This window comes from Anolis sagrei, chromosome 8 (genome assembly GCF_037176765.1).
Source record: "Anolis sagrei isolate rAnoSag1 chromosome 8, rAnoSag1.mat, whole genome shotgun sequence".
Lineage (NCBI taxonomy): Eukaryota > Metazoa > Chordata > Lepidosauria > Squamata > Dactyloidae > Anolis > Anolis sagrei.
This window is the reverse complement of record NC_090028.1, coordinates 4,907,418-4,933,356: the sequence shown is the minus strand read 5'-3', so window position 1 is coordinate 4,933,356 and position 25,939 is coordinate 4,907,418. Positions and strand designations below refer to the sequence as shown.

At 43.8% G+C, this 25,939-nt stretch overlaps 1 protein-coding gene across 1 annotated transcript; it reads left to right on the top strand.

Annotated features, from left to right (window-relative positions):
- The first annotated feature begins 2,408 nt into the window (after positions 1-2,408).
- Positions 2,409-24,133, top strand: LOC132783287 (C-signal-like). Its single transcript, XM_060788414.2, has 6 exons — positions 2,409-2,743; positions 7,569-7,620; positions 13,114-13,301; positions 16,499-16,657; positions 18,061-18,171; positions 22,134-24,133. Exons 1-6 carry the CDS (start codon positions 2,597-2,599, stop codon positions 22,245-22,247), a joined length of 771 nt encoding a protein of 256 aa, XP_060644397.2. The 5' UTR covers positions 2,409-2,596; the 3' UTR covers positions 22,248-24,133.
- The last annotated feature ends 1,806 nt before the right edge of the window (positions 24,134-25,939 follow it).

Here is a 25,939-nt window from a genome sequence, read left to right as displayed (position 1 = left end):
GCGGCAACCCCAGAGGCACTCCCAAGTGGCCAGATACTGGTCAAAGGACATTTAACCAACTACCAAATTTGCAAAATCTGTGTGTTTTTTTCCCCTTTTTTTCCCTTTTTCTTTTTAATTTGTGTGTTTGTTTTGCTCTGTTCGAATTGTAATACAATGGTATGGTTGCTGATGACACGATAAATAAATAAATTATTGGGATTTAATCAGGCAAAACGTCTGGAGAGAATGCTGCTGTACCGTGGCTATACAGCCCGAAAAACTCACAGCAACCCACTTTACTCGCAAATGAAATGCTTGATCTCGAGACATTTGCTTTTCTGCTTGCACGCTGTGACACCAAAAGTTTTGTTTGAGATGCAGTCCAAGTTTGGTGTCTCCCGAAAAAGGCTATCTGTTAATATAGTTGGTCCCTTGGTGCAAAAGCTACGTAACTTCCGATATTTATAGAAAACAACATTCTTCCGCCGGCATAAAAATCCATTATTAATAAACGAGGTGCGCGTGTGTACAAATAATAGGATTTTTTAGAATCGGAAACCAATTAGCAAGCTAAGGAGCCTGAAAATAGCCTCCGTCTTGAATCATGAGATTTGGGGCTGGCTGGCTTAATTCTTCTTCCATTAATTCCTTTCTTTAAATCTTTTATTGTCTTACTATTGCTTCCAAATGGCTGCCTGAATTAAAGATGGGTCTGTTTACTGCAAAGCTATATAATGCATTGCATTGATGGGGAAGGCTCATCGTCATCATGGCCGACGATCACTATGTACCAAAATTATGCTCCTGGTTTGAGAGTGTTATTTCCTGTTTAATTGTTCTGTACTTGCTTTGAAAGCCATCGTTCTACTCCAGAAACTTCGTTTTTGTGGCTGCCACAAACCAGGTTGAATTGGTTGAGACATAATGAAATATTCATCGAAGGCTGCAGGATGTTAATAAACTTTTTTCTGTAGGTTCTTGTGGGTTTTTTCGGGCTATAGGGCCATGTTCTAGAGCAGTGTTTCTCAACCTGGGGGTCGGGACCCCTGGGGGGGTCACGATGGGGTGTCGGAGGGGTCGCCAAAGACCATCAGGATACACAGTATTTTCTGCTGGTCATGGGAGCTCTGTGTGGGAAGTCTGGCCCATTTCTATTGTTGGTGGGGTTCAGAATGCTCTCTGATTGTAGGTGAACTATAAATCTCAGCAACTACAACTCCCAAATGTCAAGGTCTATTTTCCCCAAACTCCAACAGTGTTCACATTTATGCATATTGAGTATTCGTGCCAAGTTTGGTCCAGATCCATCATTGTTTGAGTCCACAGTGCTTTCTGGAGATAGGTGAACTACAACTCCCAAGCTCAAGGCCAATGCTCACCTAACCCTTTCACTATTTTTTGCTGGTTATGGGCGTTCTGTGTGCCAAGTTTGGGTCAATTCCATCTCTGGTGGAGTTCAGAAGGCTCTTTGATTATAGGTGAACTATAAATCCCAGCAACTACAACTCCCAAGATCCAAAGAATGAAAATACATCCTGCCTATCAGATATTGACATGACGATTCATAACAGTAGCAAAATTCCAGTTATGAAGTAGCAACTAAAATAATTTTAGGGTTGGGGGTCACTACAACATGAGGAACTGTATTAAGGGGTCGCAGCGTTAGGAAGGTTGAGAACCACTGTTCTAGAGGCATTTCTCCTGACGTTTCGCCTGCATCTATGGCAAGCATCCTCAGAGGTAGTGAGGTCTGTTGGAACTAGGAAAAAGGGTTTATATATCTGTGGAATGACCAGGGTGGGACAAAGGACTCTTCTTTGCTGGAGCTAGGTGTGAATGTTTCAGCTGACCACCTTCATTAGCATTTGAAGGCCTGGCTGAGCCTGGGAAAATCCCGTGTTGAGAGGTGTTAAGATGCGCCTGGTTGTTTCCTCTCTGCTGTTTTGCTGTTGTAATTTTAGAGTTTTTTAATACTGGTAGCCAGATTTTGTTCATTTTCATGGTCTCTTCCTTTCTGTTGAAATTGTCCACATGCTTGTGGATTTCAATGGCATCTCTGTGTAGTCTGACATGGTGGTTGTTGGTGTGGTCCGGCATTTCTGTGTTCTCAAATAATATGCTGAGAATCCTAAATAAGAACTGCAACTCCCTTGTGACGTCAAAATTAGAGCAGGACTGCGGATATGGAGGTTCTGTGCCTGGCGAGCGTTTACGTTTAAGCCCGAAGTTCCAGATTAAAGAACGCACTCACCAGGTGAAGACAAGCTACAAAGGTTATTTTGTATGTAGAATCAGAATACTACAACGGTGCAAGAAGACATGCAATAGGGTTACTATAGGTCACAAGGGACTTGAAGGCACACAATAGTTTGCCAAGCAGAGCAATGCCAATATGCTGAATGTATTCGGCTCGCAAGCCCTTCCTTCAGGCCAGGATTTGCGTGTTTGTTTATTTTCCCCGGGCATGTTTCCAACATGACTCACTCGCGGCTTTCTGAAACGAACTCCCATTTCTGTCTCCTCCTCTTTTTGCTTTTCTTCTGAGCAAAGCAGAAAACCACCAGTCTCAAGTTCTGAGTTGCCAAGCGAAGAGGAGGACGCATCCCAGGCCGCAATGTCGGGGTGCAACTTTTGCAGCGTCTTGGTGACTGGAGCCAACCGAGGCATTGGTTTGGAACTGGTGAAGCAGATTTTGGGGCAACCCAAACCTCCCCAAAAGCTCTTTGCCACTTGCCGGGACCCTCAAGGAAGCGGAGCCCAGGTGAGGACCAAGGATTTCCAAGTAGGGATGCATTTCCTTTGGAGATGCAACAGGGCTGCGGATATTGGGGTTCAGAAGGCAAAGTGAGGATGCTCAGAGGCGGCCCTAGGTAATTTTCAACAATAAGCAAACAGTATTTTGGTGCCCCCCCACCCCCAACTTATCATTGATATATATTTTCTGTTCGTCATGGGAGTTCTGTGTGCCATATTTGGTTCAATTCCATCATTGGTAGAGTTCAGAATGCTCTTTGATTGTAGGTGAACTATACATCCCAGTAACTACACTTGCCGCATCAATAGGAGCATAGTGTCTAGATCTAAGGAAGTAATGCTCCCCATGCTCTATTCTGCTTTGGTTAGACCACATCTGGAATATTGTGTCCAATTCTGGGCACCACAATTCAAGAGAGATATTGACAAGCTGGAATGTGTCCAGAGGAGGGCGACTAAAATGATCCAGGGTCTGGAGAACAAGCCGTATGAGGAGCGGCTTAGGGAACTGGGCATGTTTAGCCTGAAGAAGAGAAGGCTGAGAGGAGATATGATAGCCATGTATAAATATGTGAGAGGAAGTCACAGGGAGGAGGGAGCAAGCTTGTTTTCTGCTTCCCTGGAGACTAGGACGCGGAGCAATGGCTTCAAACTACAAGAGAGGAGATTCCATCTGAACATGAGGAAGAACTTCCTGACTGTGAGAGCCGTTCAACAATGGAACTCTCTGCCTCAGAGTGTGGTGGAGGCTCCTTCTTTGGAAGCTTTTAAGCAGAGGCTGGATGACCATTTGTCAGGGGTGATTTGAATGCAATATTCCTGCTTCTTGGCAGAATGGGGTTGGACTGGATGGCCCATGAGGTCTCTTCCAACTCTTTGATTCTATGATTCTATGATTTGCTCCCTTGCCTGGCCCGCTTTGGGTCCGGAAGCGTGCCTGAAGACCCCAGCGTGTGCACCAAAAGTCACCTCTTCTCCTGACTTTCTCCTCAGCCATTGGGACCGAGAGAGAGAAAGAGAGAGAGAGGGAGAGAGAGAGAGAGGTGGAGATGCCCACCTTTCCCGAAGGTAGGCACAAAAACAAAGGAGGGAGCGGAGGTGGGAGATACCTCCAGCTAGAGGGGCTCTCTCTCTCTCTCTTGGTCCCAATGGTTGAAGAGGAAGTCAGGAGAAGAGGTGTGCACGCTGGGGTCTTCAGGCACACCTCTGAACCCAAAGCGGGCCAGGCGCGGCGGCTCCGCCCCTTGGCCCACCCGCGGATTGGGGAGAGGAGAGGAGGCGGGTGGAGCGCCGGGGGATCGGGAAAGGGAGCCGGTCATGGGGAAGGGATCGAACGCGGAGAACGATTGAGCGCCGGCTCTGCTCGCGCACCAGGTGGCTGGATGGAGCAGGAACGAGAGGGGCTAAGCAAGGCTCAAGGGTCCGGCCCCTTTGGGAAGAGGATTGCCCGGCAGCGAGGCAAGAAAGCCGAGGCTCCCCCCGGACTGCTAGGGCTGTTGTGAGCTGAGGGGGCGCTCCTCAAGTGGCAGTCGAGGGGCATTTACAGAGGCGCCTCTGCGCCCCTGGCAAAAAAAAGTGTTCTGCGACCGCTTACTTCGCGTAATGGACGAACCGCCCCTGAGGACGCTGAATCCCTAAATAATACTATGTAACAACATTTGAAAAATGTCCTGTTCCTGGTTTGAAAGTGCTATTTCCTGTTTAATTGTGCAGTCCTTACTTGGAAAGGAGTTGTTATCCTTCAGAAACTTTGTTTCTGTGGATGCCGCAAACTAGGTTGACTTGGTTGAAATTAATTGAAAAGCTAGAATGGTGTATTGCAGTGTTTCTCAACCTGGGGGTCGGGACCCCTGGGGGGGGTCGCGAGAGACTGTCAGAGGGGTCACCAAAGACCATCAGAAACACAGTATTTTCTGTTGATAATGGATTCTGTGTGGGAAGTTTGGCCCATTTTTATTGTTGGTTGGGTTCAAGATGCTCTTTGATTCTAGGTGAACTATACATCCCAGCAACCATAACTCCCAGATGGTAAGGTCTATTTCACCCAAACTCCTCCAGTGTTTACATTTGGGCATATTGAGCATTTGTGCCAAGTTAGGTCCAGGTCTATCATTGTTTGAGTCCACAGTGCTCTCTGGATGTCGGTGAACTACAACTTCAAAACTCAAGGTAAATGTCCACCAAACCGCTCCAGTATTTTCTGTTGGTCATGGAAGGTCTGTGTGCCAAGTTCAATTCCATCCTTGGTAGAGTTCAAAATGCTCCTGGATTGTAGGTGAACTATAAATCCCAGCAACTACAGCTCCCAAATAACAACATCAACCTCCCCCAACCCCACCAGTATTCAAATTTGGGTCCATCAGGTATTAGTGCCAAATTTGGTCCAGTGAATGAAAATACATCTAGCAAATAAGATATTTGCATTACGATTCGTAACAGTAGCAAAATTACAGTTCTGAAGTGGCAACAAAAATAATGTTATGGTTATGGTTAAAAACTGTGTTGTGGTTAAAAACTGTTATGGTTAGGGGTCACCACAACATGAAAACTGTATTAAGGGGTCGGGGCATGAGGAAGGTTGAGAACCACTGGTGTATTGTGTTATCTTCAGCCCCAAATATGTAACTTTCAGAGCCTTTGGGAAAGTAATAAAGCACTGCATGCAATACCGGATTGAGAAAAACAGGCCAAAAGTAAGAAGAAGAAAAAGGAATGTTTGCCTTAACTTGGAACAGAAGCAAAGTCAGATTGCCTCTAGAAACCAGAAGCAGAACACATCTGTATTTGAGTTTAGTCTGAGTTTCCTTTTGCTAAATGATGGCAAATTAGACCTTGACATTTGGGAGTTGCAGTTGCTGGGATTTATAGTTCACTTGCAATCAAAGAGCATTCTGAACCCCACCAACGAGAGAATTGGGTCAAACTTCCCACACAGAACCCCCATGACCCCCCCCCCCCCAAAAAAATACTATGCTTTCTGATGGTCTTTGGAGATCCCTCTGACATTATTTATTTCTTTCTTTCTTATACTTGTATACCGCCGTTTCTCAGCCTGACCGGCGACTCAACGTGGTTTACAAGATAAAATCCACAACAATATACAACGTAAAACCACAAAGGCATAAAATACAATATTAATGTAACAATAAACAACACCATACATCTCATAACTAAAATCATGATCCAGTTCGTCGTCCGATTTTCCAATTCCTGTAATCATCACATTGGTTGCACTGTTTAACCGAATGCTCGTTCAAACATCCAGGTTTTTAATCTTCTACAAAACACCATTAGCGAGGGGGCTGATCTTACCTCCATGGGGAGGGCGTTCCACAGCCGGGGGGGCACCACAGAAAAGGCCCTGTCTCTTGTCCCCGCCAGCCGCACCTGTGAAGCAGGTGGGATCGAGAGCAGGGCCTCCCCAGAAGGTCTGAGGGTCCTGGCGGGCTGATAGGCAGAGATACGTTCGGATAGGTAGGTTGGGCCAGAACCGTTTAGGGCTTTATAGGCCAACGCCAGCACTTTGAATTGAGCCCGGTAGCAAATTGGTAGCCAGTGGAGCTGGTGCAGCAGAGGAGTTGTATGCTCCCTGCGCTCCGCTCCTGTTAGTATCATGGCTGCCGAGCGTTGGACTAGCTGGAGCTTCCGAGCCGTCTTCAAAGGCAACCCCACGTAGAGAGCGTTGCAGTAGTCTAGGCGGGATGTAACCAGAGTGTGGACTACCGTGGCCAAGTCAGACTTCCCAAGGTACGGGCGCAGTTGGCACACGAGTTTTAGCTGTGTGAATGCTCCCCTGGTCACTGCCGAAACCTGAGGTTCCAGGCTCAGCTGTGAGTCCAGGATCACACCCAAGCTGCGAACCTGCGTCTTCAGGGGGAGTGCGACCCAATCCAACACAGGCTGTAACCCTATGCCCTGTTTGGCCTTGCGACTGACCAGGAGTACCTCTGTCTTGTCTGGATTCAGTTTCAATTTGTTCGCCCTCATCCAGACCGTTACAGCGGCCAAGCACTGGTTCAGGACCTCGACACCCTCCTTAGTAGCAGGTGGAAAGGAGTGACAGAGTTGGACATCATCTGCTTACAGATAACATCGCACTCCGAAACTCCGGATGATCTCACCCAGCGGCTTCATGTATATGTTAAACAACATGGGAGACAGTATTGAACCCTGAGGAACCCCACAAGACAAAGGTTGTGGGGTTGAACAGGGGTCTCCCAGTAACACCTTCTGAGACCGACCTTCCAGGAATGAGCGGAGCCACTGTAAAACAGTCCCTCCAAGGCCCATTCCCGCGAGGCGTCTCAGAAGGATACCGTGGTCGACGGTATCGAAGGCCGCTGAGAGGTCCAGCAGCACCAACAGGGACACACTCCCCCTGTCCAGCTCCCGGCGCAGATCATCCACTAAGGTGACCAAGGCTGTCTCGGTACCATGTCCCGGCCTAAAGCCAGACTGTGCCGGATCCAGATAATCCATGTCTACCAAGAATGCCTGGAGTTGTGAGGCCACCACACGTTCCAGGACTTTGCCCAAGAAGGGGAGATTGTAAACAGGCCGATAGTTTTGCGACCCCCCCCCCCCCCCGCCGGGGTCCCGACTCACAGGTTGAGAAACTACCCTCCAGCAAAGAACACACACTCTTAAGCATTCCTCTGCAGTATGGAATGGATGCAGTTGTAGTTTTGCAAGGCTTTTCTCCTTTTCTGTCTCTCCAAACACAATTTTAGAATTGTGTTTTCCTTTCTTTGGCAAGTATTCCTGGTATGTAACCCAGGCAGCTTTGAACATGCACTTCTTATAATGCAAATTCTTTTTTATCCTGATTCTAGGAATTGAAAAAACTGGCTTCCAAGCATCCCAACCTGGTGGTCTTGCAGCTCGGTATGTGCACAAACTTTTCCTTTCCACCCATTTGAGCTTCTTTTCCCCACGCAGAAAGCTTGTTTGGATACTTGTTTCCTTGGGCAGCGAGTTGACAGAAGGAGGGATGCATGTCCTTGCATAATAATAATAATAATAATAATAATAAAACTTTATTTATATCCCACCCTATCTTCCCTTGGGGACTCAGAGCAGTTTCCACATATGCAAAATAATACAAAAACATACAATATAACACAAAAACATAGGCATAAACTGTTAACACAACATATACATTGAAATTGATTTATTGAGTGCTGAGTGCATTCTACCAATACTGTGAGAAAAACCAGCTAAAGATAAACTATAGTAAAACCAAAATCATGGTCTTCTCAAAAAAGCGAGCCAGGCATAACTGGTACATAGGAAAGAACCCAATTGAACAAATTTCCAGTTTTAAATATCTAGGGGTTACCTTTCAAGCCTCAGGTTCCTGGGGATGCCACCAAAAAATGGCAGTACAAAATGCCCTATCCAATAGTGATATCGAGCTCTTTTGGGGGGTCTCCCAGCAGGAGAGATCCCTTAGGACCGCTCAAAAGGGTCCTTGAACCTCGGTGAGGCCAGCGGAAGCCAATCCAAAGAATATAAAAATATTTAAAATTAATCTCACTGGAGGCGGAAGAAGTTCAGTGACCGAGGTGTTTATTTTGCGATTCAGCTGAAAAGGATGCGATTGTAGTGATCATTCACATACAAGCATAATTTTACAGAATTTCCAAGCATTCTTATAGTGTGCAGACAAAGGAAAACAGTTTCAAAATTCCCGCCCGCCCTCTGCCGGCCGGCTGCGCGCTGATTGGCTGGCCACGGAACAGCTGGGAGGAGGCTTGGCGGCACGCCCCGCCTCTGAACCAATCAGCGGGCTCCGCCGCCTCTGGGAGGCCAATCAGTGCCTTCCTAGCGCCTCTGAAGATGGACCAATCGGCGGCTAGGAGGCGGGAGGAAGCTTGACAATGACTGAGGAAATGATGAGCCTAGGGGCATCCGCCAGCTGGAATGTGAGGCCTTTGTCCTTACTGGCGGGGTGCCAGATAGGGGAACAATGAGTTTCCTGGTCTGTGATGGGATTTGGGGGAAATGTGAAAAAGCTTTTTCGATATCGGACCTCGGTGGGGTCAATGATACCTGGGTGATTTAATCAATCTTTTCTTTCCGAGTTTCTGCTGACCCCCTCCCCTCGCTGGTCTGCTCCGAGGGCCAGGGTTGGGGGAAACAACAGTATTGTCCATGCAAGTGAAGCAATCAGGAAGGGTTTCGGGAGAACAAAGGAGTTTCTCCCCAAGACAGTAATCCCCAGGTCACATCCTTATGGGGCAAGGGTCAGCGGGAAAGGCGGGAAACGGGAACACAGTATACACTATATGATATCTCATTACATACATTTCATAAAACAATCCCATCCCCACCCCAAGCAAAGTTTATTAAAATAATTGATTTTTATTATTTAAGCAAAACGGGAATTTCATGATCCCTTGATGAAGGTGCGCGGAAACGGAGGCCGCCTGCACTCCAAGACAGACCTTATCAGGAGGTTTGTGTCCAAGGATAATAAACAGTCTGAAGTGTGGAGCAGAAAGTCAATAGGAGAGGGCAAAAAGGAGTCCAAGGATGATTTCCGGGTTGAAATGGTGACGGTGTCCATTATCTGTCCTTTGGGAAACTATGTCTCTCGCGCCAGAGTCTGGGGCCCACGTCTGGCTGCCTTCCTGGGGTCTCCTATGGGTGACCACAATGGGTCCCCGGTTGCTGGATCCAGGCAGGAGCAAGCAGCGCTGAGGAGAGACGGGCTGTCTTGGAAGAGACCGGCCAAATTGGCAAACAGCTGATTTCTGTCAAATAAAATACTTGAAACAAAATCAATTTATTCTCGGGTGTAGGAGTCCAAAATGAGAAAAGGGAGATAGCAGTTAGGCTTAAGATTAGTAGCAGAAAAATATAAAATTGGAACGGCGGCGATCCGCCATTTTATGAGTTTTCGCAGATGTTGGGGTCCAAAATGGTGGTTTCCGTATCCGCGGTCTGGGAGAACGTAGATTCGGGGTCCGGGGGGCGCCCGGAGGCACCTCCCGCGGGCTCACGGCTCTCCGGAGCCCGGAAAAAGGTTTATTTCAGTGTTGTTTTAGTCTGAGCCAGGGAAAGATACAAAGTATCAAGCGGAGAGATTAAAAGTTGCAAGTTTCAAGTACCTTTATTAGGGGAATGATACAAAGTAGGGAGAGGGGAAAGCAAAAGGAAAGTTGCAGGCATTCCTGGCTTTGAGCTGGCTGCTGGGGCACACTCCATCTGTTGGTCCCCAAAACTTGACCCAGGAACTGCGGAACTCTCCGCTGCGGCTCACACCAACGTGAAGGCGGGGCTCCCTGCCGTGCTCGGGCTCAATAGTAAAGCAATAATTCACTTTTTTTTACACCAAAGGCGGCCAGTATATACCAGCTGCAACAAAGGTCTTCCAAGCAAAGGTAACAGCCCGATTATTATACGCAATTCCGGTATGGATCACAGGCTTCACATCTAAAGTAGAACAAGTTCAATCAGGGTTTCTTAGGGTTTCTGAAGACCCTGGCGTGTGCACCAAAAGTCACCTCTTCTCCTGACTTTCTCCTCAGCCATTGGGACCGAGAGAGAGAGAGAGAGAGAGGTGGAGATGCCCACCTTTCCTGAAGGTAGGCGCAAAAGCAAAGGAGGGAGCGGAGGTGGGAGATACCTCCAGCCGGAGGGGCTCTCTCTCTCTCTCTCTCTCTCTCTCTTGGTCCCAATGGCTGAAGAGAAAGTCAGGAGAAAAGGCGACTTTTGGTGCGCACGCTGGGGTCTTCAGACACACCTCCGGACCTGAAGCGGGCCAGGCGCGGTGTCTCCGCCCCTTGGCCCACCCGCAGATTGGGGAGAGGAGAGGAGGTGGGTGGAGCACCGGGGGATCAGGAAAGGGAGGCAGCCATGGGGAAGGGATCGAACGCGGAGAACAATTGAGCACCGGCTCTGCTTGCGCACCCGGTGGCCAGGTGGAGCAGGAACGAGAGGGTCTAGGCGAGGCTCAAGGGTCCGGCCCCTTTGGGAAGAGGATCGCCCGTCAGCAAGGCAAGAAAGCCGAGGCTCCCCCTGGACTGCTAGGGCTGTTGTGAGCTGAGGGGGTGCTCCTCAAGTGGCAGTCGAGGGGCATTTACAGAGGCACTTCTGCACCCCTAGCAAAAAAAAGTGTTCTGCGACCGCTTACTTCGCGTAATGGATGAGCCGCCCCTGCTTCCAGGCCAACCTTTGGGTCACATCACTGTTGGGTTGCATAACGTTGATGTTTCTCCAGGAAATACTGTGAGAGGTGAAAGCCAGCAGCCAAGCCCAGGCCTGTACCTTGTCACTGACAATAGCGTTTGTAGAAGTGCTTGAAAAGTGCAGATTAAGTGCACAAAAGGGACCGAATCCTGCTTCTTTGAGATGCACGGGTGTGCCTTCGCAATGCTCCTCCCTTCGCAAACCTCAAACACAAAAGACAACGCATGTCAGTTGCTCGATTCAGCCTACGCATTTCTGATGTTGTATTCTTCTCTTTTGCTTATAATAAGTCAAGCTTGAAGGTGAGTTCGAGGTCTCCCATTCATCGCACACACACACCCACCCACAAAGCCTTCTTTTATAGTTGACAATCCATTCTACAGTCCCTTTCGATTTTACAGGATTTTTCGCCCCCTCTGCAAAAGAGCACTGGTGCCCAATCAAACTACAACTCTCAGGATTCCTTAGAATCAAGCCATTGGCAGTTTAGAGTGATTTGTGTGTGTGTCACAAGTGACTTGAGAAACTGCAAGCCGCTTCTGGTGTGAGAGAATTGGCCGTCTGTAAGGACGTTGCACAGGGGACGTCCAGATGTTTTACCATCCTGTGGGAGGCTTCTCTCATATCCTCACATGAGAAGCTGGAGCTGACAGACAGGAGCTCACCCCATTCCCCAGATTCGAATCACCCAAATGCCCAGATGTTTCGATGTCCTAGATGTTTTACCATCCTGTGGAAGGCTTCTCTCATATCCCTACACGAGAAGCTGGAGCTGACAGATAGGAGCCCACCCCACTCCCCAGATTCGAACCACCAAAATACCAGATATTTTGATGTCCCAGATATTATACCATCCTGTGGGAGGCTTCTCTCATATCCCTACATGAGAAGCTGGAGCTGACAGACAGGAGCTCACCCCATTCCCCAGATTCGAACCACCAAAAAACCCAGATATTTTGATGTCCCAGACGTTTTACCATCCTGTGGGAGTCTTCTCTCATATCCCTACATGAGAAGCTGGAGCTGACAGACGGGAGTTCACCCCATTCCCCAGATTCGAACCACCAAAATGCCCCAGATGTTTTACCATCCTGTGGGAGGCTTCTCTCATATCCCTACATGAGAAGCTGGAGCTGACAGATGGGAGCTCACCCCATTCCCCAGATTCGGACTACCCAAATGCCCAGATGTTTCAATGTCCTAGATGTTTTACCATTCTGTGGGAGGCTTCTCTCATATCCCTACATGAGAAGCTGGAGCTGACAGACGGGAGCTCACCCCATTCCCCAGATTCGGACCACCCAAATGCCCAGATGTTTCGATGTCCTAGATGTTTTACCATTCTGTGGGAGGCTTCTCTCATATCCCCACATGAGAAGCTAGAGCTGACAGGCAGGAGCTCACCCCATTCCTTAGATTCGAACCACCAAAAAACCCAGATATTTTGATGTCCCAGATGTTTTACCATCCTGTGGGTGGCTTCTCTCATATCCCTACATGAGAAGCTGGTGCTGACAGACAGGAGCTCACCCCACTCCCCAAATTCGACCCCCAAGGATCATCCAGTCCGAACGATTTACAGCAACCCAATGATTCAGGCCGTGAAATCCTTCGACAATACAATAATAATATACTTTATTTATATTCCGCTCTATCTCCCCGAGGGGACTCGGAGTGGATTACAGTATACACATTCAATGCAAACATTCAATGCCTTTTGTAGAGTGAACAATGACATACAATACACAAACAAAGGCAAGGGTTTCCCTTTCCATCTCTGGCGTCTGGAGGCAATGCTCAACTCTGGCCATGGGGAGGTGCTCCTGTTCCATTTTCCATTGTGAGGAGCCTGTCATGTGTGGACCCTCCTGGTTGTGTTTTGCCGGCATGGCGGAATGGGTACCTTTCGCCTTCCCACCAAGGCAGTACCTATTGATCTACTCACATTACATGTTTTCGAACTGCTAGGTTGGCAGGAGCTAGGGCTGACAGCTGGAAGCTCACCCTGACTCACAGCTTTGAACTGCTGACCTTCCAGTCAGCAAGTTTTTCTGCAGCTAGTGGTTTAACTCGTTGTGCTACCACGTCCCCTTTTCAGTTTATGATTCTTTTGGCAGTCGTTTACCTTTTTCATCGGAGCAAATTGAGTCTTTGGATCATAACGAATCCCGTGTGCCTTTACAGAATCCACCGATGAAGCAAGCATCAAGGCTGCCGCCAAAGAAGCAGAGACCTACTTGGCCGGAAAGGGCCTGACCCTATTGATCAATAATGCCGGCATCATGCCGCCCAGCACCCTCGAATCCGTGACCCAAGACGACATGCTCAGCGTCTACCACACCAACGTCGTCGGGCCCATGATGATCACCAAGGTAGTACTCTTTCTGTTCCTGGGTTATCAATGTTATCATTTCCTAATTGGTTTGAGCATAAAAACATGGGAAAAGTTTATGAAACTGCAAAAAAAAGTTCCTGCTTCTGTTACATAGTATCATAATGATAACAACAACAACAATAATAATAATTTTATTTATTACCGTCTATCCTCATGGTTCAAAGCAGATTACAACATGCCTTTCAAAACTACAATTTCCATGGTTCCTTAGCACTGAGCCATGGCGGTTCAAGTGGTACCACATTCATTCGGCAGTGTAGATGCACCCTTAATAAAGTTATTAATATAATATATTAATAATAGATAATATTATGTAATAATTAATATAATATAATAATTAATATAATAATAATTATAATTATAAAACAGAATATTTATTTCTCAAATATTATAATTATAATCTCCAAAGCTAACCTTGAGCTATAGATAGGGGAAAAATCTGTTTTTTCTAACCATAGCAGCTCAGGGTTAGAGTGAAAGGATCCCAGGATATTTTCTACCATTTGGGGAAGAGTTACCTTAGTAACTGAAGGAAAAAGAAAGAAAGATCATCTCAATGGTTTCACCAATTGACTGTTTTGTTTGTAACTTTGACAAGCTGTGCCAAGTCTGCAAGGACTTTGAGAAATAAATATTCTGTTTTGATGTTCCAAAGCTGAAGTGGCCTCAGTTGCTGAGAATTTTTGAGCTTCTAAAGAAAGACCCCTGCGGTTCGCCCAGACCACTGTTTCTCAACCTGGGGGTCGGGACCCCTGGGGGGGTTGCGAGAGGGTGTCCGAGGGGTCGCCAAAGACCATCAGCAAACACAGTATTTTCTCTTGGTCATCTGGGTTACGTGTGGAAAGTTAGGTCCAATTCTATTGTTGGTGGGGTTCAGAATGCTCTTTGATTGTAGGTGAACTATAAATCCCAGCAACTACAACTCCCAAATGTCAAGGTCTATCCCCCCCCCCCCCCCCAAATGCACCAGTGTTCACATTTGGCCATAATGAATATTCATGCCAAGTTTGGTTCAGATCCATCATTGTTTGAGTCTCTGGATGTAGGTAAACTACAACTCCCAAACTCAAGGTCAATGCCCACCAAACCCTTCCAGTATTTTTTGTTGTTCATGGGAATTCTGTGTGCCAAGTCTGGTTCAATTACATCGTTGGTGGAGTTCAATATTCTCTTTAAATTCAAATGAACTATAAATCCCAGCAACTACAACTCCCAAATGATATAATCAATCCCACACTGCTCCCTTGATGTAGGTGAACTACATCTCCAAAACACAAAGTCAATGGCCACTATTCCAGTATTTTCTGTGGGTCATGGGAGTTCTGTGTACCAAGTTTGTTTCAATCCCATTGCTGGTGGAGTTCAGAATGTTCTGTGATTGTAGGTGAACTATTAATCCCAGCAACTACAACTCCAAATGCCAAGGTCTATTTCCCCCAAACTCCACTAGTGTTCACATTTGGGCATATTGCGTATTTGTGCCAAATTTGGTCCTGCTCCATCATTGTTTGAGTCCACAGATGTAGGTGAACTACAACTCCCAAACTCAAGATCCATGCCCACCAAACCCTGCTAGTGTTTTATGTTGGTCATGGGAGTCCTATGTGCCAAGATTGGTTCAGTTCCATCATTGGTGGAGATCAGAATGCTCTTTGATTGAAGATGAACTATAAATCCCAGCAAGTACCACTCTCAAATGATAAAACCAGTCCCTCCCCCAACCCCACTAGTATCCAAATTTGGGCATATTGGGTATTTGTGCCAAATTTGGTCCAGTGAATGAAAATACATCCTGCAGGGTTCCGTCCTGGGCCCGGTCCTGTTCAGCATCTTCATTAATGACTTAGATGAAGGGCTAGAAGGCATGATCATCAAGTTTGCAGACGACACCAAATTGGGAAGGAATAGCCAATACTCCAGAGGACAGGAGCAGGATTCAAAACGATCTTGACAGATGAACAAAATGAAGTTCAACAGTGACAAATGCAAGATACTCCACTTTGGCAGGAAAAACGAAATGCAAAGATACAGAATGGGGGACAATGCCTGGCTCGAGAGCAGTACGTGTGAAAAAGACCTTGGAGTCCTCGTGGACAGCAAGTTAAACATGAGCCAGGAATGTGATGTGGTGGCAAAAAAAGCCAATGGGATTTTGGCCTGCATCAAGAGGAGCCTAGTGTCTAGATCTAAGGAAGTCATGCTCCCCATGCTCTATTCCGCTTTGGTTAGACCACATCTGGAATATTGTGTCCAATTCTGGGCACCACAATTCAAGAGAGATATTGACAAGCTGGAATGTGTCCAGAGGAGGGCGACTAAAATGATCAAGGGTCTGGAGAACAAGCCCTATGAGGAGCGGCTTAGGGAACTGGGCATGTTTAGCCTGGATAAGAGAAGGCTGAGAGGAGATACGATAGCCATGCATAAATATGTGAGAGGAAGCCACAGGGAGGAGGAGCAGATCAAGGGTCTGGAGAACAAGCCCTATGAGGAACGGCTTAAGGAGCTGGGCATGTTTAGCCTGAAGAAGAGAAGGCTGAGAGGGGATATGATAGCCATGTATAAATATGTGAGAGGAAGCCACAGGGAGGAGGGAGCAAGCTTGTTTTCTGCTTCCTTGGAGACTAGGACGCAGAACAATGGCTTCAAACTACAAGAGAGGAGATTCCATCTGAACATGAGGAAGAGCTTCCTGACTGTGAGAGCCATTCAGCAGTGGAACTCTCTGCCCCCGAGTGTGGTGGAGGCTCCTTCTTTGGAAGCTTTTAAGCAGAGGCTGGATGGCCATCTGTCAGGGGTGATTTGAATGCAATATTCCTGCTTCTTGGCAGAATGGGGTTGGACTGGATGGCCCATGAGGTCTCTTCCAACTCTTTGATTCTATGATTCAATGATTCTATATTGGATATTTACATTACTATTTGTAATAGTAGCAAATTTGCTGTTATGAAGCAACAACGAAAATAATATTATGGTTGGGGGTCACCACAACATAAGGAACTGTATTAAGGGGTCGCGGCATTAGGAAGGTTGAGAAACACTGCCCCAGACAAAGAGAGGAGCCCATCTTAGTTTTAATTTTATAGGATCTGGGTGTGACGGGACACCCAGGCCATCTCTCCCAATGTTTTGGCAATCCAGATAAGCCAAGGACCTGCTTGTGTTTCTCCGCAGGCTTTTCTCCCGATGCTGATAGAGGCTGCAAAGAAGACCTGCGGGAAGGGCCAGGGCTGCGGCAAACCTACCATCGTTAACTTCTCCACCATCGGCAGCTCCATCGGAAATGCTCCGCACATGGGCACCTTCCCGGTCATTGCTTACCGCTGCAGCAAAGTAAGTTGGCAAGAAGGAAATGCGCTCTTTGGGGTATTTATTTTTAACAAACAGACAAAACAGAGTTTGCAAGCTTGGTAGTTGGTTAAATGTCCTTTGACCAGTATCTGGCCACTTGGAGTGCCTCTGGTGTTGCCGCAAGGAGGTCCTCCATTGTGCATGTGGCAGGGCTCAGGTGGCATTGCAGCAGGTGGTCAGTGGTTTGCTCTTCTCCGCACTCGCATGTCGAGGATTCCACTTTGTGGCCCCGTTTCTTGAGGTTGGCTCTGCATCTCGTGGTGCCAGAGCGCAGTCTGTTCAGCGCCTTCCAAGTCGCCCAGTCTTCTGTGTGCCCACGAGAGAGTCTCTCATCTGGTATCAGCCATTGATTGAGGTTCTGGGTTTGAGCCTGCCACTTTTGGACTCTCGCTTGCTGAGGTGTTCCAGCGAGTGTCTCTGTAGATGCCCAGGGGGGAGTCTCTCATTGGGTATCAGCCATTGATTGAGGCTCTGGGTTTGGGCCTGCCACTTTTGGACTCTCGCTTGCTGGAGGTGTTCCAGCGAGTGTCTCTGTAGATCTAAGAAAACTATTTCTAGATTTAAGTCGACGTGCTGGCTGATACCCAAACAGGGGACGAGCTAGAGATGTCTCTGCCTTGGTCCTTTCACTATTGGCTGCCACTTCCCGGCGGATGTCAGGTGGAGCAATACCGGCTAGACAGTGTAGTCTCTCCAGTAGTGTAGGGCACAGATATCCCATGATAATGCGGTATGTCTCATTAAGAGCCACTATTGGTTGCTACTTCCCGACGAATGTCAGGTGGTGCAATACCGGCTAAACTGTGTAGTTTCTCCAGTGGGGTAGGGTCAATGTGGCATGTCTCATTAAGAGCCACATCTACTGTTTTAGCGTGGTGAGGTGTGTACCACTCTGGGCATGCATACTCAGCAGCAGAGTAGCATAGCGCAAGGGGAGATGTCTTCACTGTGTCTGGTTGTGATCCCCAGGTTGTGCCAGTCAGCTTTCGCATGATATTGTTTCTAGCACCCACTTTTTGCTTGATGTTCAGGCAGTGCTTCTTGTAGGTCAGAGCACGGTCCAGGGTGTGCTGCAATGCTCCAGTGGGATTCCTTCCCAGATAATCCTCAGAATTCGGGATGCTTGTCTGTTCTTAAGGTGAAAGGCACATGTCTGTGTTTTAGATGGATTAGGGATCAGCTTGTTTTCCCTGTAGTAGGCAGTAAGGGCACCTAGAGCTTCGGTGAGCTTCTGTTCAACCATCTCAAAGCTCCCTGCATGAGCAGTGATGGCACAATCATCAGCATAGATGAAGCTCTTTGTCCCTTCTGTCCTTGGCTCTTTGGGGTGAATGCCAGGGTTTCCACATCCATGTCCATTGATCCCCTTCTGTTTCTCTCCCCAGAGGGCATTGAACATGCTGACGCAATGCCAGGCTCTGGAGTACAAGGACAAGGGCATCCTGTGTGTGGCAATCCATCCCGGGTGGGTGAAAACGGAGCTGGGGACAGACAAGGTACGATCCACAAATACCTTTGCCATTAGGGCCAATAACAGCGGGTGGGTCCTTTGTCAATATGGATAGACAGATAGATGAAAAGAAATGCAGAGATATACATAGTGGATAGTAAATAAAGGACAGAGAAGATTGTAATAGATAGATAGATAGATATGTAGTAAATAGAGAGTGAAGATGATAGTACATAGATGGATGATGGATTGATAGATGATAGATGAATGAATATATATAGCCTATATGTAGTAAATGGGGGAGAGAGAAGATGATAGTAGATAGATAGATAGATAGATAGATAGATAGATATAGTAGATATGTCATAAATAGGGAACAATAGATAGATAGATAGATAGATAGATAGATAGAAGAAAGAATTAATAGATATCCATAGTAAATATGTAGTAAATAGGGGGGAGAAGATAGTAGATAGATAGATAGATGAATATATATATATATATATATATATATATATATAGTAGATATGTAGTAAATAGGGGAGAGAGAAGATGATGATGATGATGATAGATAGATAGATAGATAGATGAATATAGTAGATATATTGTAAATAGGGAACAATAGGTAGATGATAGATAGATAGATGAAAGAATTAATAGATATCAATAGTAGATATGTAGTAAATAGGGGAGAGAGAAGATAGTAGATAGATGATAGATAAATAGATGATAGATAGATGAATATATATATATAGTAGATATGTAGTAAATAGGGGAGAGAGAAGAAGAAGATGATAGATAGATAGATAGATAGATAGATAGATAGATAGATGAATATAGTAGATATATTGTAAATAGGGAACAATAGGTAGATGATAGATAGATAGATAGATAGATAGATAGATAGATGAAAGAATTAATAGATATCAATAGTAGATATGTAGTAAATAGGGGAGAGAGAAGATAGTAGATAGATGATAGATAGATAAATAGATGATAGATAGATGAATATATATATATATATATATATATAGTAGATATGTAGTAAATAGGGTAGAGAGAAGATAATAGTAGATAGATAGATAGATAGATAGATAGATAGATAGATGAATATAGTAGATATGTCATAAATAGGAAACAGTAGATAGATAATAGATAGATGATAAATAGATAGATAGATAAATATGGAGAGATAAGATAGTAGATAGATGATAGATAGATATATAGATAGATAGATAGATAGATAGAGATAGATGATAGATAGATGAATATATATATATATATATAGTAGATATGTAGTAAATAGAGGAGAGAGATGATAGTAGATAGAAGATAGATAGATAGATAGATGAATATAGTAGATATGTCATAAATAGGAAACAGTAGATAGATAATAGATGATAAATAGATAGATAAATATGGAGAGATAAGATAGTAGATAGATGATAGATATATATAGATAGATAGATAGATAGATAGATAGATAGAGATAGATGATAGATAGATAGATAGATGAATATATATATATATATATATATATATATATATATATTAGATATGTAGTAAATAGAGGAGAGAGATGATAGTAGATAGAAGATAGATAGATAGATAGATGAATATAGTAGATATGTCATAAATAGGAAACAGTAGATAGATAATAGATAGATAAATGATAAATAGATAGATAGATAAATATGGAGAGATAAGAGTAGATAGATGATAGATAGATATATAGATAGATAGATAGAGATAGATGATAGATAGATAGATAGATAGATAGATAGATGAATATATATATATATATATATATATATATATATATATATAGTAGATATGTAGTAAATAGAGGAGAGAGATGATAGTAGATATATATATATATATATATATATAGTAGATATGTAGTAAATAGAGGAGAGAGATGATAGTAGATAGAAGATAGATAGATAGATAGATAGATGAATATAGCAGATATGTCATAAATAGGAAACAGTAGATAGATAATAGATAGATAGATGATAAATAGATAGATAGATAAATATGGAGAGATAAGATAGTAGATAGATGATAGATAGATAGATAGATATAGATAGATGATAGATAGATAGATAGATAGATAGATGAATATATATATATATATATATATATATATTAGATATGTAGTAAATAGAGGAGAGAGATGATAGTAGATATATATATATATATATATAGTAGATATGTAGTAAATAGAGGAGAGAGATGATAGTAGATAGAAGATAGATAGATAGATAGATAGATGAATATAGTAGATATGTCATAAATAGGAAACAGTAGATAGATAATAGATAGATAGATGATAGATAGATAGATAGATAGATATGGAGAGATAAGATAGTAGATAGATGATAGATAGATATAGATAGATGATAGATAGATAGATAGATGAATATATATATATATAGTAGATATGTAGTAAATAGAGGAGAGAGATGATAGTAGATAGAAGATAGATAGATAGATAGAGAGAGAGATGAATATAGTAGATATGTCATAAATAGGATAGATAGATAATAGATAGATAGATGATAAATAGATAGATAGATAGATAGATGAATATGGAGAAATAAGATAGTAGATAGATGATAGATAGATAGAGATAGATAGAGATAGATGATAGAAAGATAGATGAATATATATATATATATATATATATAATAAGTAGATATGTGGTAAATAGAGGAGAGAGATGATAGTAGATAGATGATAGAGAGATAGAGATGAATATAGTAGATATGTCGTAAATAGGGAACAGTAGATAGATAATAGATAGATACAAAGATAGGTACATGAAAGAATTAATAGATATCAATAGTAGATATGTCAATAGTAGATATGTAGTAAATAAGGGGGGAGAGGAGATAGTAGATAGATGATAGATAGATAGATAGATAGATGAAAGAATCAATATATATCAATGTAGTAATGTAGTAAATTGGGGAAAGAGAAGATAGTACATAGATGAGAAATAGAAAGATAGATGAATATATATATATATATATAAATATATATATATAGTAGATATGTAGTAAAGAGGGGAGAGAGAAGAAGAAGATGATGATAGATGATAGATAGATAGATGAATGAATATATATATATATAGTAGATATGTAGTAAATAGGGAAGAGAGATGATAGTAGATAGATAGATAGATAGATAGATAGATAGATAGATAGATGAATGAATATAGTAGATATATAGCAAATAGGGAGATGATAATAGATAGATAGATAGATGAATATAGTAGATATATAGTAAATAGGGAGAGAGAAGATGATAGTAGATAGATAGATAGATAGATAGATATATGAATATAGTAGATATGTTGTAAATAGAGAACAATAGATAGATGATAGAAAGAAAGAAAGAAAGAAAGAAAGAAAGAAAGATGAAAGAATTGAGATATCAATAGTGGATATGTAGTAAATAGGGGAGAGAGAAGATGATAATAGATAGATAGATAGATAGATAGATAGATAGATAGATAGATGAATATAATAGATATGTCATAGATAGGGAACAGTAGATAGATGATAAAGAATTAACAGATATCAATAGTAGATATGGAGTAAATAGGGGAGAGAGATGATAGAAAGATAGATAGGAGAAAGAATTAATAGATATAGATAGATAGTAGAAATGTAGTAAATAGGAGGAAGATATGATAATAGATATTAGGCAGACAGATAGGAGAGACAGAATGGATATACAGTATATTCTGGCGTATAAGACTACTTTTTAACCCAAGAAAATCTTCTCAAAAGTCAGGGGTCGTCTTATACGCAGGTGTAGTCTTATGCATGGGAGTCGTCTTAACTCTATATTTTAACTGGAAAAGTTGGGGGTCGTCTTATACGCCCAGTCGTCTTATATGCCGGAATATACGGTAGATGGTAGGTATGTAGCAGATCCCCTCTCCTTGCAGCAGATCCTTCTTGTTTTGTAATGCCAGGCTGTGCTTTGTTTGCCTCGCAGGCTGCTCTGGAAGTGGAGGAGAGTGTGGCTGGGATCCTGCGTGTGCTCTCCCACCTCTCCGAGGAGCAGAACGGACGCCTCGTGGACTGGGAAGGAAAGATTGTGCCCTGGTGAAAGAGTATATGGCGGATACACAGAAATTATCGGCCATAGGATCAGGCATTAGAGAGAATTCTATGAAATAATCCATCTCAATGACTTGGGAAACCACACTCTGCTAAGTGAGTTTTCCAGGCTGTCTGGCCATGTTCCAAAGCATTCTCTCCTGACATTTCACCCACATCTATGGCAAGCATCCTCCGAGATTGTGTGGTCTGTTGGAAACTAGGCAAGTGAGGTTTATATATCTGTGGAAGAATGTCCAGGGTGGGAGAAAGAACTCTTGTCTGCTTAAGTGTGAATGTTGGAATTGGCCACCTTAATTAGCATTTAATGGCCTTGCAGCTTCAAAGACTGGCTGGTTGCTGCCTGGGGGGGAATCCTTTGTTGGGAGGTGTTAGCCGGCACTGATGATTTAGTATTGAATGGCCTTGCAGCTTCAAAGACTGCCTGGTTGCTGCCGGGGGGGGGGGGGCAATCCTTTGTTGGGAGGTGTTAGCTGGCCCTGATGGTTTCCTGTCTGGAGTTCCCCTGTTTTCTGAGTGTCGCTCTTTATTTCTGCACCAAAATAATTATTTTGCAGCTGCAAGGGATGATGTCCAGGGTGGGAGAAAGAACTCTTGTTTGCTTGAAGCGAGTGTGAATGTTGCAATTGGCCACCTTGATTAGCATTTAATATCCTTGCAGCTTCAAAGACTGGCTGGTTGCTGCCTGGGGAGGGAATCCTTTGTTGGGAGGTCTTAGCTGTCCTGGATGGTTTCCTGTCTGGAATTCCTCTGTTTTCTGAGTGTCGCTCTTCATTTCTGCACCAAAATAATTATTTTGCAGCTGCAAGGGATGGTGTCCAGGGTGGGAGAAAGAACTCTTGTCTGCTGGAGGCAAGTGGGAATGTTGCAATTCGCCACCTTGATTAGCATTTAATAACCTTGCAGCTTCAAAGACTGGCTTGTTGCTGCCTGGGGGAATCCTTTGCTGGGAGGTGTTAGCCGGCACTGATGATTTAGCATTTAATGGCCTTGCAGCTTGAAAGACTGCCTGATTGCTGCCTGGGGGGAATCCTTTGTTGGGAGGTGTTAGCTGGTCCTGATGGTTTCCTGTCTGGAATTCCCGTTTTCTGAGTGTCGCTCTTTATTTCTGCACCAAAATAATTATTTTGCAGCTGCAAGGCGACTCAATGCTAATCAAGGTAATCAATTGCAAGTAACACACACAAACATATATATACACACACACACACACACACATACATACATACATACATACACACACACATACATATGCACACACACATATATACATACATACTGTATATATAAATATACACACACACACATATATATATATACATATATATACACATACACACACATACATACATATACACACACATATATACATACATATATATACACATACACACACACACATATATATACATACATACACATGCTCCACTTGCCTCATTTCCAACAGACCTCTGAACAAACCTCTGAGGATGCTTGCCACAGATGCAGGTGAAACGTCAGGAGGGAATGCTACTGAAACATGGCCATACAGCCCGGAAAACTCACAGTAACCCAAAAATTATATTTGTGGGAATCAAATACTGTTTTCTGTGCAAAAAAACAAACCCACTCCCACAACAACCCAAATGCAAAGTATGTAGAGCCGGTCCTGATTGTGAATGGTGTTCGAAGACTTTCTCACAAAGGGAAAGAAAATGGCTCAAATTATATGTCGCTGCCCTCACAACAATTTCCATCCCGACCAGAGTGGAATCCTTTCCTCCCTAAACAGATGTCAAGCTTAGAATAAAGTCTTAGGTGGATTCACTGCTCCGTGTACAAGAAAACCATCTGCTAGCACTGTAACAAAGCAAAGAAAATAAAGGCAAAACATTATGTTCGTGCGTTGTGGGTGTTTCCCAGGGGGAGTCGTTTTTGCGCATGCGCTGTAGCATATTTTTTTTTGCTTTTTTGGCTTTTTAAGTCCCTTCTGCTGTGTTTTTCGGCGTTTTTATGAGTGATGGTTACTCCTTGGCGTGATCGGTGTCTTGTTTCCAAATTTGGTGTCAATTCACCCAATGGTTTTTGAGTTATGTTAATCCCACAAACTAACAGAACATTTTTATATAGACTAGCTGTACCAGCCACGCGTTGCTGTAACCAACCTTCCCTCCCTCTTTCTCTCCATCCATCCTTCCCTCCCTCTTTTCTTCCTTCCCTCTTTTTCTTTCCTTTCTTATTTCCCTTCTTCTTTCTTCCATCTCTGTTTCTTCCTTCCTTCCCTTTGCTCTTTGGTTACATCCTTCCTTCTCTTTCTTTCTTTCCTTCCTTCCCTCTCACTTTATTTCCTTTTCTCCTTCCTTCTCTACCTTTCTTCCTTCCCTCCCCCTTTTCCTTCCTCTTTCTCTCCTTTCTTCCTTCTCTACCTTTCCTTAGCTTGCTTCCATCCTTCCTTCTTTCTTTCTTTCCTTCCCTCCCTTTCTTTCTCTTCTTCCTTCGCTCCCTTTTTCCTCCCTTCCCTTTTTTCTTTCCTTCTCTACATCTTTTCTTCCTCCTCCCTTTTTCTTTTCCTTCCTTTCTCTTTCTTCCTTCTCTACCTCTTTTCTTCCTTCCTTCTCTTATCTTCTTTCTTTCTTCCCTTCCTTCCCTCCCTCTTCCTTCCCTTTTTTTTCTGTATCGTCATTTAGTTATTTTGACATTTTGGGTTTTTAAGTCCTTTCTGTTTTTTTTTGGGATGGGGTGGGGTATGAATGATGGTCACTCATTGGTCTGTTGGAGGTATAGTGTCCAAATTTGGTGTCAATTCGCCCAGTGGTTTTTGAGTTGTGTTAATCCCACAAACGAACATTACATTTATATATATATATATATATATAGGGAGACAGGAAAGCCTAGAGAAGACAATTATGCTGGGGAAAGTGGAAGGCAAAAGGAAGAGGGGCCGACCAAGGGCAAGATGGATGGATGGCATCCTTGAAGTGACTGGACTGACCTTGAGGGAGCTGGGGGTGGTAACGGCCGACAGGGAGCTCTGGCGTGGGCTGGTCCATGAGGTCACGAAGAGTCGGAGACGACTGAACGAATGAACAACAACAAATATATATATAGATTTACCTCTAGTTAAGAAGATGACAGTCTTTTCGAGACCAGAATTTCCTAGTGAAAGCCATGAAAAGCATTCCGGTTGCAAAAGAAGACACACTACTATCAAGTCACAAGGATCAGTAGGGATTTTATTAGCTAAAATACCAATGCTCAAATCAGAAGTGTCAGTAGAAAAATAAAAACGGGTTATATTAGTACTTTTGTTCTCCCTGAAAGACAGAGATTATATATATATATATTCACATTTGTTCAATGCTTCATTCAGTTCAGAAACCGCAATGAGAGGGTCTGTGCTCACAATCTGAGGCTCAGAATCTGCCTTGAAATGTGTCTTACTTCCTGTTTACAAAAGCGGAAAAGACCACCAACATCATCACAAAAGGGAGTCCTTGGAATGTATAGTTTACCCCTTACAAATGGTAACGGGATAGGACTGCATTTGCTGCAATGGGATTGGTGGGGAAAGTGGGTATTCTTCCCAAATGCAGCTTCCTTGTCTTTTGACATGGAGGAGATTCCACCTGAACATGAGGAAGAACTTCCTGACTGTGAGAGCCGTTCAGCAGTGGAACTCTCTGCCCCGGAGTGTGGTGGAGG